The sequence below is a fragment of the Meleagris gallopavo genome, chromosome 29 (assembly GCF_905368555.1).
Source record: "Meleagris gallopavo chromosome 29, MGAL_WU_HG_1.1, whole genome shotgun sequence".
Taxonomy (NCBI): Eukaryota; Metazoa; Chordata; class Aves; order Galliformes; family Phasianidae; genus Meleagris; species Meleagris gallopavo.
The window spans coordinates 4,801,647-4,817,786 of NC_139432.1; the positions used below are offsets into that span (position 1 = coordinate 4,801,647).

Sequence of the window (16,140 nt, forward strand, 5' to 3'; positions counted from 1 at the left end):
GCCCATCCCACCCAATGGGACCCAAAATCCCCCCGGGGCTGACAAAGAAGAGGCTCACGACGACCCGGGGCTGGGGGGGTTATTTTATTCTTTGCTTTGGTCTATACAAAAACAACTTATAGAAATAATAAAATCTTCCCTTCCGGACCCACACTGCAGTAACAGTCCGTCCACTGCCAGGCGGAGTGTTAGACCATCAGATCCAGAGCCTCTTCAGAAAAGTCATCAGATAAGGAAAGGGGACGGAAACACACCACTCACCAAAAGAAGGGGAAAGGGTTAAAATGTGCAACAGAGATCGGTACAAGGACACGGTTCCTAATGCTGGAGTCACTGCTCTATGGGCACTGCGGGGACAAGTCAGCTCCCAGCAGCGGATCAGAGATCCGAACCACGGGCAGCCCCAGGGCTCCGGGTGCGGCTCTGTTTGTTCTCAGCAAACCCCGGGCTGCCCCTCTGAGAGCAGAGTTTGCAGAAAACAAAGGGTTTCTCCCATCAGATCCCTTCCCTAGAACGCTAACGCACAGAACAAATCGTGGGGACGTTAGAAAGCACAAACTTAAAGACGGCAAAAGCCGTTGGCACCATATTAAAAATAAAAAGGAAATATATATATTCATAGAAAAGACTATTCTGCCAATGAAAGGTTGATAAAGATGCGGGATTTGTGTGTTTTAAAGCTTCAGAAACAGTATTTGGATGCTGGATGCGGCAGTAGGTGCTCGAAGCAGTCCCAGGAGGAAGGACCTGCACAGACCCACAGCGAAGAGAAAATAAAACGGAAAGATGAAACCTCTCGTGGGAATGGGGACGTTTGTCTTCAGGCACTTCTGTCTCCCGAGTCCTTCTCACGATTGCTCAGCTCTGAGGCCGCCCTCGGCACGGAGGAAACGCCTGCACAGAGGAGTGGGTGTCACCGTCGACTTTGGAAGTGGGATGCAGCCCCCCAACCCCCCGCCCCCCTACCTGTTGTTGTGCGGGCGGTCAGGCGAGCATATGGTCGGCGAAGGGCGCGCGGACGCCGTCACTGTAGGCATCCATGGGGTAATCTCCATCCATGTCCATGTGCATGTCAATGGGGTCCAGGGGGATGTCACCCGAGTACATGGGGCGGTAGCCAGGGTCCAGCTCTGCTGGGGGACAGGGGACACTCAGCGCCCATGGGTGACAGCCGCCCTCCTGGCTCCCATGGTGCTGAGAGGAACCGAGCGGCCACACGGACCTGCAGGGCTGCACTCACCGTCCGAGTAGGGCTCATTGATGGGGATCATGCTCTGAGCCTGGGGAAGAAGGTGGCACGCTTTGAGATGTGGGGAACAAGCACGTGGCACTCAGCATCTCCATCCCATGAGCCAGAGCCACCACCTCCCCTCCGCCCACCCCCCGCTGCCATGCAGGCACTGCTGTGGGGGCACAACGTGGCTGCCCCCTCCCCATCCCCACGTGCTCACCGCCTCCCACGCCGCGGGGTCGTGCTTGAAGAGCGAGTTGGTGAGCTCCACAGACACACGCTTCCTGTAGTCGGGGTTCTTGTCCTCGGAGATGCGGAAGAGCACGGCAGCTGCATAGGTGGCTGTGGGGGGACAGGAGCTGAGCCGCTGCGGCAGGGCTCAGGGATCCACCCGGCGAGCAGAGCCCAGCACGGGGCTGGGGCTGCGCTCACCTGTTCCCTCATTCCTGGAATGCAGCAGCTCCATGAGCGGAGCTGAGGCCCCTTCGGCATCAATGGCATCGGCAGCCTCCTTGTCCTGGGCCAGCTCACACAGCACGCCGGCCGCCACGCGCTGGATGTTCTCCACCGGTGAGTAGAGGAGCTGCCAGGAGAGAGCAGGGTGGCGTGGGGCTGTGTCCCCAGTGCAGCCCTACATGGACACGTGTGCTCCCAGTAGCTGGGAGGCAGCACGGCACAGCCCCGAGTCCCAGCCCCTACCTGCACAAAGAGGGGAATGGTGTTGAGCCGGAAGATCTCCATGCGGTTCATGAGGTCCCGGGCCAGGATGTGCAGCGCTCCCGTGCAGCCCTCCACAATCTCCTCCATCTTGACGCCATCCTGCGAGGGGACGTGCGCTCAATTGGGTCCCCACGCCGTGGTCCCACCGTGCTCTGAGCATGGGGACAGACCCTGCCAGCCTGGGGACACCTGGTGCCGGGACTCACCGTGTAGGGCTGCTGCGTGCCGGCTGCCACGTGACGCTGCGCATCCTGGTGAGCCTTCACCAGCAGCTGCACCAGGCGTGGGATGACGGCCGCCTCCTGCAGCGGGCCATGGTTGGCCGGGCACAGGGCCAGGTTGCGGATCAGCCCGATGGTGGCCTGCAGCGAGGACACGGAGATTCATCAGACAGGGACCAGAGGCACAGGGCACCCCGCAGCCCCCCCGCAGCACAGGCTGCCTCCGGCTTCCTGCATCCTCCCACACCGGATCCTACACCCCCATGGCGGGGGGCGAGGATGGTTTCACCGCAGCAGCAGAGCACGAGCAATTTCCTCCCATTAACAGCCATTAACTCGACGGAAACGCAGCAGCCGACGCGCGCGGCTCCAGCTGCAGCCCCTCACGGCCCCCCCGCCCCGCACCTTGACCAGCGGCCACTGGTTGGGCTGGTTGAGCAGCTTGACGATGGCGGGGATGCCGTAGTTGAGCCGCACGGAGTTCTGCGCCATCTCTGCCTCGGGGTGCCGGCTGGTCAGGTGCCGCAGCGCGCACACGGCCGGCTCGGTGATGTCCTCCTTGTCGCCCGCCCGCAGGATGGTGTGGATCAGCGCCTCCACCCCGTTTGACTGTGTCACCAGGGTCTTGTTCTTGCTGTTGTTGCAGGTCAGGTTGGAGAGCGTGCCGGTGGCGCAGGTCAGCACATTGACATCATCAGAGCTCAACTGGTTCACCAGGATCTTGAGGACTCCATCCAGGCCCTCCTGCAGTAGCACAGACAGGGGTCAGAGCAGCTCCTCCCCCCAGCCTGGCTCCCGGGTGGGCTCCACCCAAACCCTTCCCGGGGGCTGCAGCTCTCAATGTGTGCAGAGGGGCTGCTCCCCCAGACCCCACCCCCTCTCCCCCTCTCATCTCCATAGCCACCAAGGCTCGTGCACCCCTGGCTGCACCCCAGTGCTCCTCAGCATCACTCTGGCAGCACAAGTGGCAGTGCTCAATGTGTACAGCTTCGCTCAGCTTAACATCCCCAGCAGGCTTTTCCTGCTGGAAACACAGGAACAATACAGCCCCGGCTGCTGGGAGTGATGCAACGAGCAAACATTACCAGAAGAATCCCGTAGTGACTACAGTTCTGGCCCCAGCTGCGCAGGCAGCACCAGGAAGGGGTTAAAGTGCTGCAGCCAGAGCCAGGGGACCCGGCTGCACGCTTCCACCGCCAGCACAAATAGTTTCCACACTGCATCAGGCGCTAATCTGCAACCCGAGCACATGGGGAACGCATCAGGAGGTGACGAAGGGCTGGAAGAGCTCAGAGCTGAGCCGTGGGCACCCCTCGGGCTCTGCATCCTCATGGGGCTGGGAGCTGGCGGGCAGCTGCACGATCAGGGTGTCTGGGGATGCTGCCACAGCAGATCAGATGCAGAGCAACGTAAGGGCAGCACTTTGGGATCAGCCTGGCATGGGCACGGGGCTCCACAGCTGGGGGGAGCTCCCCAAAAAGCCGAGCTGAACACAGCACGGCAGCCCCCAGACCCACCTGTTTGGTGGCCACATCAGAGAGGTTTCGCAGGGTCCAGAGACAGTTCTGCACCAGCCGGGGGCTGGAGCTGGTCAGGTGCTTGCCCAGAGCCTGCATGCCACCTGCCAGGGACACAGACACCGTGTCTATAAATACTGACACACACAGCTCCCGGCAGAGAGGAAACGGAGCCGCAGCACCGTGCACAGTGAGCACAGGCTGGGTGCCACCCGGCTGCCGCCTCCAACGCACCACGTCGCCGCGCGGCTCAGCAGAGGCTGACTGCTAAATGTGGAGCAGAGCAGCTCCTGCCCGCCAGCCAGGCTGGCTCCTGCCCACACACAGCCCCAGAAAGTGCCAGCAGCCACAAACCCAGACACGGGTGGTGGGACCCATGGGAGGGCTGCAGCAGCACGACCTTTTCTTAGGGCCCCAAGGGCCACATTCAGCACCCGGTGCACAGAGTGGTGTGGAGCAAGCAGCCAGGAGCAGTCGGTGCTGCGGGAGGGCGAGTGGCATCACCCCAAAAGCCCACCGACCTCAGGAGGCGGCCCCAGAGCTCTTACCAGCCTCGACGATGGCGGGTTTGTTGCTGGGACACACTGACAGCACCTTGAGCACCCGGCTGGTGGTCCACAGCAGCTTCTCGTAGTTGTAGCTGCGCATGATCTGCACCAGGGCTTGGGGGCCTCCGTTGGCCAAAATGATCAGCTGCAAGGCAAGCGGGCAGGGTCAGAGCCAGGGTGTGGGCAGCACTGTGCATTGCAGACCCTCGGGATGTGCGGCATCACCCACCCAGGGAGCAGACCTTGCGGCCCCGCAGGGCTGTGAGGCTCATGTACGGGAGGAGAGCAGCAGCCCAAGCACAAAGACAGAAGCATGGCTCTGAGCAGCAGAGGCAGAACCAGCCGTGCCGACCAACTGGCCAAACTGGGATTGTTTGTGCAGGTGGGGACACAGCACTGCGAGGGGTCAGGCGCGATGCTGAGGTGGTGGCAGCTGTCACCTCCCCTCCCCACCCCACCAGGACCCCCAAGCCATGGGCCACCTTGCTCTCCTGGTTCCCGTAGGCGAGCAGCTGCAGGCAGTCGGTGGTGATGGCCAGAAACTTGGGGTTGTTCTTGTTCAGCAGCGGCACCATCTTCTGCAGCCCGTCAGCCAGGCGCACAGCCATCTTGGCACCCTCCTGGTAGAGCAGCAGGTTGTGCAACGTGGTGATGGCGTAGAAGAGGACTGACTCGACCGGCGAGCTGCGGGCGGCACGGAGCCACGTCAGCACAGTGTGGGCACCCCCGGCTCTGCCCCCCCAGCATGGCCCCAAGCTCCTGGGGGTGCTCATCGCTGCTCCGCCCCGTGGGCACTGGAGGAGAGGAGCATCTCCTTGGGGTCCGTTGGGACACACTGCTGGCTCACAGTCACCCTTCTGGCCACCAGGACCCCCAGGTCCTTTCTGCAGAGCTCTTCTCCAGCAGCTCAGCCCCCAGCCTGCACTGATACGTGTGGTTATTCCTCCCCAAGTACAGGATCTACATTTGCCCAAAGCCCCACCCTGCCTGGCCTGCGGGTAGAGCACCCACAGCTGCTCCGGGCAGCATCCCAGGACCTAATTGCTCTCATAGTAAGGAATTTCTTCCTTTTACCTAATCTGAACTCGTCCTTTTTCAGTTTAAGCCCCTCCTGTCCAGCCCCCTGTACCTGAGCATCCTGACAAGGGCCGGGATGCCGCCAGACTTGAAGATGGAGAGCAGTCCCTCGCGGTGGTGGGAGAGGTTGTGCAGGATGCTGGTGGTGCAGCGCGCCGTGTCCAGGTCGCTGGTGCTCTGCATGGTGCGCACCACAGCCGCCACGATCTGAGACGACTGCATCAGGGCACGGCGGGACGCTTCCTTCTTGGAGAGCTGGTTCACAATCATGGCTGCTTTGCTGACAACCACCTGCAGTGGGGAGAGGAGTCAGGGGTGGCTGGGGGTCCTGGGGCACACCGGGATTCCTGCTCCAACGTGTTGCCCTGTGCCAAGGCTGCTGGTTTTAACAACTCGTTCACCTTGCTCCAGGAGCTACACTGCAGCATAAGGACAGACCCACAGCACAGAGGTGGGAAGGAGGTGGTGGGAAGGAGGTGGTGGGAAGGATGCCCCAGGAGTCCTGAAACTCAAAGCCCAAGCAAAGCATGCTTGCTTACCGGGTCCTCGTCGTTGAGCAGCTTGGTGAGCTCTGGGATGGCGCGGGTGGCCAGCTCAGCATCATCCTGGTAGTTGATCAGGTGCACGATGGCTGACTTCAGCATCTGAGAGGGCTCTGCCAGGCGCTGCACGTTGGTCTGCTGCCCTTCCACCTGCGTGGTGATGAGCAGTGAGCGGTCCTCCACCGTCTCAGGGTACATGGCAGCACGGACACGCTGAGCCCGGGTCATGGCCAGCTGAGCCTCCATGTCGGCTGTGGGGAGATGGAGAGAAGTGTGAGGCCAGGCTCTCCTGCAGGAATGCTCCCAGTGCTGCTTCCCAATTGCAGTGAGGCCAGCATGATGCCACCCGCCCCGTCAGCAGTCCTGGCACGTCCTGCGAGGAGCCACTGCTTCCAGTGTAAACAGATACGGCAGTACAGAGATAAGGCAACACTTAATTAGGCAGTATGATTAACCAATTGTCACACAAGGCCTGTTAATTAAAAAATTAAGGGTATTTTCAACTTGGGACCAGCTGGCACTGGGGATTAGGAAAAGGACACAGAGCCCTCCAGGGCCGAGGCTGCAGGAATGGGCACAGCAGGAACATACCCTTCACAGACCCATTTCCCTCCAGCACAGGACAGGCGCCCTGCTCCCAGAGAACTGCAGCTCTGTCCTCAAGGACCCATCTCCGGGGGGGAACCAGCACAGCTCTGCCCTCTTTTTGGGGACAGGGTGAGGGGAAGCGTCTCCTCCAGCACCGCAGGCTGTGCCACGTGGCTGCACCCCGGCTGTCAGGTTCGTGGCACACACTGGCAGCTCACAGCCGTGCCAAGGCAGCTTCCCAAGCAGGAACACTGGAGCAGACGCCGACCCGTGGGCTGGGACCTGCTGCTCTCCCCAGAGCCAGCCAAGTGGCTGCAACATGTGCTCAGCTCAGCACGGCGCGGGGCTGGCTGCGTGCCCTCGGTACAGGGAAGGAGGGCAGCAGGAGGGGATTTCAGGCAGCAGCAGCAGCTCACAGGAAGGCTGTGCGGAGCAGCGCCCAGCGGGAACCCAGCAACAGCCCCGGGGAAGGCAGCAGCAGAGCCCCCCCGCCCCTACCTTGCGCTTGGCCCTGGCCCTGGCCCCCGCCCTGGCAGTAGCTGGTGGTGGTGGTCTTCTTGATGGTGTACTGCTTCCCGTACACCTCGTCGTCGTCCCCCATGCACTTGCTGCTGACAGAGGGCACCTGGGTGTTGACACCTGAGTGGATGCCCGAGTCGTAGGTGTAGGTCTGCTGCCACTCCGTCACCTTGATGGGCTGCTCCATCATGTTCATCACCTCCATGGCTGCACTGCGGGGCAGAGGGGAGCGTCAGAGCCCGGCCCCGCAGATCGCTATCTGCCCTCCTCCCCCAAGCGAGATGAAAGGCTGCCCCACCATGACGAACCCACAGCCATGACGAACCCACAGCTCAGCACTTTGCTGCTCCTGTTCAGACACGAACCGCGGCTGCAGCGGAGCCCAGCCAGCGCCTGCCACGCAAAACCGCGTCCCAGCAGCAAATGGGCCGCAGTGCTACAGGCTGCTTTCTGCAACGGAGCTGAGCACAAGGCTCAAGAATAAAGTAAACCCTTTGGGCGGATCCTCCTAAAGCCCCTAAAAATAATCAGGCAGACCCGGCACAACACATGGCTGCCCACGGCATACTCAGGGCTGGATCCTGGCAGCATCGGGCTGGGGGACACCAGCGTGATCCCCACCGATCCCCCCTCCCATGAGCAGCTCAGGGAGCAGCGGGAACCCGGCACGGAGTCCTGAGGGGGGGAGGGCAGCCCCAGCAGCACCGGGTGCAGTTATCGCGTGGTGCTGGCACGGCCCCAGCACAGAGGCTTGCAGCGCTGGGGGGCAGCGCTGGGAACTCTCCGGGCACGGGAACCCCGCACCCAACCCCGACACGAGAGGCTCCGGAGCAGAGGGCGAGCCGGGCCCCACGGGAGGTCCCACGTAGACAGGAGCAGCGCCCGCAGCCGCCCGCATGGCGATGCTGTGAGTCACCGCGGGGCTGACGCTGCTCCTCGGCAGCCTGCAGCAGCTGTCGGCCGGCAGGGAGGTGCCGAGAGACGAGCCCTGGGACGAGCCCTGCTCCCAGCCCTGCCGCCCGCACTGGGGGTCGGGGTACTTCGACTTCCCCAAACGCACTGCGGGGACAGAGTAGCCCCACGCCCCCACCAATGCAGCCTGGGCTTGCTTTAGATCAGTGCTGGGTTTCTGCCGTCTGCATGATGGGGATTTGGGGGAGCGGAGGGGGGGTGTCATAGCTCCACAAGCACAGGGGGCAGGAGGCTGAGTCACCGACCCCACGCAGCCCCCGGCCCGTCGCCACGCACGAGGCCGCACGGAGGAGATGAGTCAGAGTTTCAGACTCGAGGAGCAGCGCTGCCCAGCGGAGGCGTAACCACCACCTGAGCACGCAGCACCCGGACGGCCGCGGGCCCCCGCTGCAGCCCAGAGCTCGGGGGGGTCCCGCAGGGTCGGCTCTGCCCGGAGCGAGGGGCGGCAGGAGGAGCCCCCGGCCCCGCACCGCCCGGCTGAGTCAGGGCGTCGGGTGGTGCCGGGACGCGAATTGCGCACGGGGGGGTTGGGGATGCCGGGCGGCGCGCACGGGCTTGGCGCGGCTCGCCCCAGCGCTGCGGGCTGTTCCCAGCAGAACGAGCGGCACAGCCCCACACTCACGGGGAAAACATCCCGGCCAGGTACGGAAAACTCCTTCCTGCTGAGCGGCTGTGGGGCACAGAGAGCCGGAGCGCTGCCCATGCTGCCACCCCCCCCGGCAGCCTTCCTGGAAGCGGGGCAGGGAACTGCTCGTCAATTCGATGTTTTCCGAGCTGCAGAGGAGCACTCCGCACACTCAGTACCGCTCCGACTTTAATGGGCTGTGCATAATGCATGTTTATAAAGCAGTGAGAGGCAGCCCCGCTAATGGAGGCTGTTGGGGGGGTTATTCCCACGGCAGGGGCTACGTGCTCTGATCAGTGCTGGGGGGTGATGTGGGGGCGATGCTGCACTGTGAGGCCCAGCACCCAGCCAGGACCCTGCAGCCAAGCCCCTGTGCACACAGGAGCTGCCCCCATCTGGTCACTGTGGCCATGAAGTTGGAGCCCCCAGACGCTGCTGGGAGCCTGGTAAAGGCAACACCAACACAGCCACTCACCAGCGGGTCCTGGGGGGCTCATCCCCTCTCCCCCTGCAGCAGAGATAAGTGCAGGCCATGGTGCCATCCGGAGCAGCTGGCACTGGAGGGCTGCACGGTGCCCACACAGCCCCATAGCAGCACACAGAGCCTGGGCAGCAGCCACAGGAACCCACCAGGTCCCCACAGCCCCACTTGGAAAGCTGCCCTGGATGGACAAAGCCAAAAGTGTTAATGCTTCAGAGCCCAGGTCCCACAAATGGCACAGAGCTGCTAAGAGGGACCAGTTCCCACCTGCACACAGCCAGTCAACCTGCAACGCTGCTCTGCAATGACTGGCATATGATAGACACTTTATCTCCCAAGCATTCCTGAGTCTGGCTCAGACACAGACTTCTTACACAGCAGTTCATCACACACATGATGCAGTCTCCCCCTTCCCTGCACTCCTCCCTGTCTACACTGTGACACCCAAGGTGAGCTGAGCTGCTGAGATGCAGGATGAGCTCAGGAGATCTGATAGGGACAGCTACAATCAGGAGAATGAGTCCACACCAATGAGCACAGGCTGAACTAACAGCCCCACTGAGCACATCACCCCAGTGATGGACACTGCAGGTTTGCTCAAAGCCACGGGTGAAGCTGATGGCACACAAATGATGTTTTTCTGAGCCCTGCAGCACACATCCCACTCCTCTCTCAGAGGGGCAGGCACCAGACAAGCTTTTTCTGTCCCCATCCATCAGCAGGGACCAGAGGCACCTGGTGACGCTACAGACAGGGAGTGACAGCTTGGCCCAATTCGACCTTCAGTATTATCTGATCACTGCAGCCAGCGTTGGTGCCTCTGGTGCTGAACGGTTCGCAGTGGAGCACAAGCAGGAATCTCTGCCCACCCCACCTCCCCCCCCAGCTCAAGAGTCAGGAATGGGGCACAGAAGAACTCAGCAGCTCACACAAGGAGAGGAACACCTGGGGCATACAGTAGCTCTGGAAAGGCACAGCACACAGAGGCAAGCAAGGACTGGGAAAAGGTTAAACCTTCTCCTCCTGCTTCCTGGAGTCAGGCATCCTGGTGAAGAAACAGGGGAAGCTGCTGCACAGCCCAGCCAGAAGGCTCCTCCAGGGCTGTTTGATCAGCAGCCAGACAGCATCGTCCCCTCCCAACAGCCCCCCCAGACTGTCTGCAGGGGAAGTCTCCAGTAAACACCCCCCCCCCGCTCCCACAGCCCCTTCCTGCAGCTCCCGTGACAGCAGGCAGGACAGACACAGCAGCATCCACAGCCGGTGCTGATTTACAGCCGAGCTGCCCAGCACAGCAGCAGGGATGCAATAAGCAGAGCCTCACACAGAGGTAAGGACCGCCTGGGCTCCCCTCGCCCTGCAGGGCTGGCGGTGGGCTCACAGGGCTGCATCCCATCACAGACAGCCCCGACTGGGGACAGCAGCACTGGGGCTGCCCCGGCCCCTCCAGGACACAGAACAAAACACAGCACCAGAGCTGCACTGTGCACCAGCAGTGAACTGGGCTGCAGGAAGCGTGTGAGCAACTGCAACTACAGCCACCGAGGCTTTTAAAGAAAGGAAAGAGGGATTTAATGCAATTCAACAAATACAGTGTAAGAAGGGGGAATTTCAGAAGCACTCCTGCTGCACATCAGTGACCTCTGTCCTTCCCATCTGCCCAGACAGCACAGCAGTGCCAGAGCAGCCGCATCCCGTGGCTGGCACCACTGCTAACAAGCGGGCCAGAGCTTCAATGGGCTTTAACAGGATCCATCAGAAGAACAAGTGGCACACGAGGGAGAGAAAGGCACTTCTCAGACGTCCCCAGCATCAAGGGGCTGCATTACAGCCAGCTCTGTGCTGGCACGGGCTGCTTCCATGAGGGCTCTGCAGCACAGATAACTCAAAGGGTTCAAAGGGAATGAGAGCAGATTGAAGTTTAATGAGGAGCGGCCATCCCGGAGCTGTGCACCGCAGCCCTGCCCTTGGCTGCCCGCAGACAAAGGAGTTGAGCACAGCCGCCTTTGTTTGGTGCTCAGCCCCCCCGGCCCCACTGCCCACCGGAGCCCCACATCTCCGCCCCACAGAGCGGCTGCTGACAGCTCCGGCGCACACAGCAGAGGGCTGTCACCTTCTGGCACCGCCAGCACACAGGGACAAGGTGCTCTGCTGCACATTCCTGTCATGACAGCACGCACAGCACCGCCACGCATCAGCTCTCGGCACAGGTCTGTCTCTATTTGTCTCTCTCTCCATTCACCACGGCTGAGCCGTTGGTGCGGCACCACACAGCCCCACTGCGTGCACTGTGGGCAGCGCCCAGCTCCCGCGCAGCTCCCCAACGGCAGCAGATGGAGCACCAAGCAGCGCCCAGAGCAGCGCTCCCACTAAGGCACGCAGTCACCGTACAGAAGCACGGCTCCCAGCACAAAGCCTGGCACCCCCCGCCAGCTCCATCAGCACCCACGTGTCGTCGTCTTTCCCCCTGCCACGGCCCTGCCCACACTGGGGACCCTCTCACCCCACGCAGGACTGCAGCCGCTGTCCTGGCTCCTCCCCAGGTGGAGAACAGCTCTGAGCCGCCCTCCGCCCTGGGAGCCAACACCCAGCCCCTGCCATCAGCAGGAGCCGCTCCCGCACGTGGAAGCCGCGTCCCACCCCACCCTGCCCCATCCTGGGAACCGCGCAGCGATCCCACACTGCAGCCTCACCCCTCCGCCCGCCCAATAACGTGGCCAACAGGGGAGGTGCCCCCACTGCCCACAGCTCCGTGGAGCCCACCGCCCAGCAGGGCGCATCCCCTCAGCAAGAATTCACTCTTCTCATTAGGAACGCGGGAGGGGAGGATGGGAGCTCGCCATTTGCCTGTGAAAAGGAGAGCTGGCACAGTGCAATTAATCACAATAACTCCATCTGGATAAGAAAAAAAATATTTTGTTTTAAAGAGCACCAAGAACAAATTGTCCTTTACGAACACGATAATTGCAGGCTTTTAGGATTTCAGCTTGGAGGCTCACATGTGTTTCCAGCAAGAATAATGGTGTCTATCAGCACAGGGCTCTGCCACCCGGCCCCAGATCTGTCAGGGGAGCAGAGTGAGAGGGAGGGAAGCAGGGCTGAAGGCTGCTGCGCCCCAGCTTAATTTCCCCATCCAATTGCATTACATCTGCAAAGTTCAAATGTTTCACAGGGAATTATCGCCAACACCCGTCAGCACACAGCCTGTCGGAGCAGGTTAATGATTTGTCACCAGGGCTCGGCCGGGTGTCACTGTGATTACAGCAGCGCTCTTACAGCAGCCAAAGGTCTCTGCCACCAGCAAACTGAACGCTCCTGGCCTGTGATCCCGACCCCGTGTCTGCACAGAGCAGCACAGCAGCACATCCCTGAGACTGTGGGGATGTGGATAAAGGAGTGGGATCGCTGCTGGCACCGAGGTGGGGATTGGCACAGCCCTGCCAGCATGGAACAGCTGTGCCATCACGCAGCAGCACAGGCTGCCTCACAGTGCCAGGGCTTCATGCTGCTGCTGGAGGAGCTCAGCTCTACACCTGCCCTCCCCCCAACAGACCCCTGCCCAAGGCATGGGAGTGATGCCACAAGGCCGATTCCAGTTCTAGCTGCAGTGCTGCATGACCACCCTTGTACATCTCTGCAGCACTGGGGGAATGGGTCAGCTCAGCAGCTATGGGATATTCAGAGAGCACTGAGCATCCCACAGCAGTCCCCAGCACAGCTCAGCACCCCGAGCCAACAGGAGCTCTGCTCCAGCACAAGGCGCCTGCCCTTTGCATAAAGGGATTTTAGATCCCAGCAACTCAAGCATTATGAAATGCCTCCAGGCCTGTCAGCAGCTGCAGAAAAACCAACCAGGGATGGCAGATTTGGAGAGAGATCTCAAACCTATCTAATTAGAAACATCTTGCTCCTCACTCCTCCTGCACTCCCCTCACCACCCTTACAAAGCACAGCGCACTGCACACAAGGGGGGAGCACAGCACCTCCAGCACAGGCAGCTCCCATCCCACCGAGGCAGGAGGATGCAGTGACCCAGCACCTCCTGAGCCCAAAGCCAGCACAGAGCGAGCAAACACTAAGGACAATCCACAGGAAGCACAGCAAGGACTGATGCAGCAGAAGGAGGGAGTGTGGGGGGATGATGAAGCACACCCAGTCCCAGACCCAGCTTTGGGTGCACCACACCACCCTTGCAGCACGTGGGACTCGGGAGCACTTAGCAGAGCAGGCAGCAACACGCCAAGCGTGGCATCCAGGGCTGTGCTGGGCCGTCCTTCAGCTGGCAGCACAGGATGCAGCTTTGGAGCATTCTGCAGCTCAGTGCTGGCCAGCAGCACTGTAAGCACAGATGTGTTTTTAAGCTGCTTAGGTCAAGTTTTAAGACTTCTTTGGCAGCCTCTCCCACGCACAGACAGCATGCCTGCTCCATCCCCAAACACCCAACCCCATCCTTGGGAAACGGGGTAAACCCAACCCTGGTGGAGCTGGAAATGCTGCATCAGCTCAAACACTGCATCCTCCAGGGCTGACTGCGAGCCAGGCGCTGCCAGCAGGGCACAGCCCCGTGGGGGACACCCCAGGTCCCAGGGGACCAACTGGGACCCACAGCTGCCACCCAGACCCCATTTGTTGCTGATTCTAGGCACAGCCTCAAAGCACCAAGGGGGGGAAAGTGCCACCTGAAACAAAGGTCAGAGCTGGCAACTGTGCCACAAGAGTCTGCCAAGGCAGACTTGCATTGCTTCAATAGAAATGAAACTTCTTTTTAACTTTTGCTAATTAGAAGCCAGCCTAATTTAAAATTTCAAGACCAGCGTGAGCTGTGGTACAGACACTTAAATTAGAGCCCTGAGAACTCCCAATGCAGCCCCCATGCTGCAGCTGCACAGGGCAGCTCCTCCCTGCAGGCTGCCACCTGCACCCCCAGCGGCTGGGGTCTGCTGGGGGGAACAAGGAGGAATTCACAGGAGGAGGGCAGCACCCAACCTTAATGCTAAAGCACAGCACTGGGACCAGAGACGAAACTCTCCGTGGTCTCCGGTTGCAAACAGACCACGAGCAGCAGTGCCACCAACGCTGCCCACCGGGACCCACACGAGAACAGGGCACGGGCCGCTCGCATGCCTGCGTCCCTGCCGTCCCCAGGGGAGTGGCCGCAGCACCAGACAATGGAGTGGGAGCCATTGTTTGTGGGGGCGGGGGGAGAGCGACCTGCAGCCCCCCCCACGCTTCCGCCAGCGCTTCCCCAGCCGGAGTTGGGCAGCTCCTCACTGCCCAGTGAGTGGCACCAGGGCCGGGGACAACACGACCCCCGGCCACCGCCACCCGGGTTTCGCGCAGGCGCGTCCCGCGCCCACCTGTTTAAGCCGAGTTCGCTGCCAAATGGGTTTTTCATACCACTTTGTGGAAATCCTCCAAAGCGGTGAACAGTTACAGCCTTCAGAGATGGAAGGACACTTAATGGCTGCTCCCCTCCGCAGACTGCCCCAGTGCACGCCCACAAGGACACAGGAGGGAACCCGCGCCTCCTCCAGCCCCGCAACGCACCAGACCGCGCGTCATCCGGCCGCGGGCGGGCAGGGGACAGAGCGGGGACACAGCGCGGGGACACAGCCCCGGCACGGGGCAGAGGGGTCCCGGGGACACCGCCGCCCAGCACCGGTGGGACAGCGGCCGCCCACACCGCCCAACGCCGGCAGGACGCGGGGACAGCGCTGAGGTCACCGCCGCTCCTCCCGCCCCGGGCTGCGCCCCTGGAGGCGCCCACGCTCCCACGCGTCCCCCCGCGCGCAGCCCACGCCTTTCTCCGCGGGCAACTCCCAGCACCAGCTCCGCGTTATCCTTTCATCTGCCTGATTAATTAAGCTAATCACCCGGCGAACGCAACGAGAGCGCACCCCGCGCTCAGCCGAGTTCCGCTCCCCCCGACGTTCGCTGTCAGCGCCCCGCGGGGCTCCGACGGGAGGAAGGGCTCCTTCTTCCTCTTTCTTCCTCCTCCTCTTCCTCCCCCCCCCGCAGCACGGACCGCTCCCCGCAGGCTGCACGGGGCAGGTGCGCGGCTCTCTCGGGCGGGGCGCGGCGGAACGGCCGCCCCGGGAGCAGCGCCCACTGCCGGCCCCGGCAGCACCGGGACCGCACGGGTCGGCCGGGCCGAGCTGAGCCCTGCTGGGAGCGGAGCCCCGGGGCCGCTCGGGACCGGTCGGACGGGATGCGCGCAGCCGGGCGCGGCGGCTGCCCCGGAGACGGGCGGCACAACCCGGCCCCGAAACAACGCGCGGCGCCGGGAGCCCCTCAGCCCGGTACCACCCGCTGAGCCCCGCGACGCCCCGCACCGCTCCCGGCCCCGCACGACCGGAATCCGCCGCCCCGGCCCCGCCCGCCCCGCTCACCTCGCCCCGCTCCCCGCGCGGCACTGCCGCCCACCCCGCTCCTGCCCGAACAAAAGGCGAGCGGCGCCCCGCCCCTCCCCGCCCCGCCCCGCCCAGCGCTGCACTCCCGCCATTGGTTCTCCTGCCCGTCCGTCCTCACCGCGGCGGGACGGGCCCCGCCCCCTCCTCGTGTTTATCCGCTCGCCATTGGTGGGGACGCGGCCGCCCCCCGCGCGCCAGGAGGTGATTGGGCGGCGGGGCGGGGCGGGGGCGGGGCGGGGGCGGGGCGAGGGCGGGTGGGGAAGGGCGTGCTCGCACGAAGGGCCCACCTGGGTGACGTCAGGGGGCGGCGCGGCTCCACCGCGGTGTTTCGCCCGGAACGGAACCGGGCGGGTTGGGCGCAGGGCGGACCGGAGCGGCTCGGGGCACCCGGGGGAGGTTTCGGCCGGAACAATTGCGGCGAGCGGAGCGCAGCCCGGGGGAGCTCCGCGGGAGGGGGCGGCGCTGCGGACCGGAGCGGGGAAGCCCCGCAGCCGGCGCGGGGCGGGGAGCCACCAGCAGCGCCCGTCCCTTCCCTGCCCCGGGGCAACGCCGTGATTCAGCCTCTCGGTTTCAGTCTTCGCAGCCAAGTCCCGGTGCGGAGCGGAGCCGCGTGCTGCCGGCCCCTCGACGTCCGCGAGGCGGAAAGGAGCGGGGTGTCTGCAGCCCCGCCGCGCCGCCCGGCCGCCCGCCGC

At 63.0% G+C, this 16,140-nt stretch overlaps 1 protein-coding gene across 1 annotated transcript; it reads right to left on the reverse strand.

Annotated features, from left to right (window-relative positions):
- Nucleotides 1–68: 68 nt before the first annotated feature.
- Nucleotides 69–15,501, reverse strand: JUP (junction plakoglobin). Its single transcript, XM_085211196.1, has 15 exons — nucleotides 15,428–15,501; nucleotides 6,943–7,175; nucleotides 5,854–6,107; nucleotides 5,367–5,605; nucleotides 4,720–4,921; nucleotides 4,238–4,382; nucleotides 3,690–3,793; nucleotides 2,578–2,916; nucleotides 2,158–2,313; nucleotides 1,931–2,050; nucleotides 1,664–1,814; nucleotides 1,452–1,573; nucleotides 1,241–1,280; nucleotides 967–1,130; nucleotides 69–894 (listed from the first exon to the last, which is right to left on the reverse strand). The coding sequence occupies exons 2-14, from the start codon at nucleotides 7,166–7,168 to the stop codon at nucleotides 985–987; spliced, it is 2,244 nt and encodes a 747-aa protein (XP_085067322.1). The 5' UTR covers nucleotides 7,169–7,175; nucleotides 15,428–15,501; the 3' UTR covers nucleotides 69–894; nucleotides 967–984.
- Nucleotides 15,502–16,140: the final 639 nt, after the last annotated feature.

Coding starts and splice junctions, on each gene's coding strand:
- JUP (XM_085211196.1), bottom strand. CDS start 7,168: ATGGAGGTGATGAACATGATGGAGCAGCCCATCAAGGTGACGGAGTGG. Junction 4,922..5,366: donor GCCCTTGTCAGGATGCTCAG/GTACAGGGGGCT, acceptor TGCCGCCCGCAG/CTCGCCGGTCGAGTCAGTCC. Junction 1,281..1,451: donor ACCCCGCGGCGTGGGAGGCG/GTGAGCACGTGG, acceptor CTTCTTCCCCAG/GCTCAGAGCATGATCCCCAT.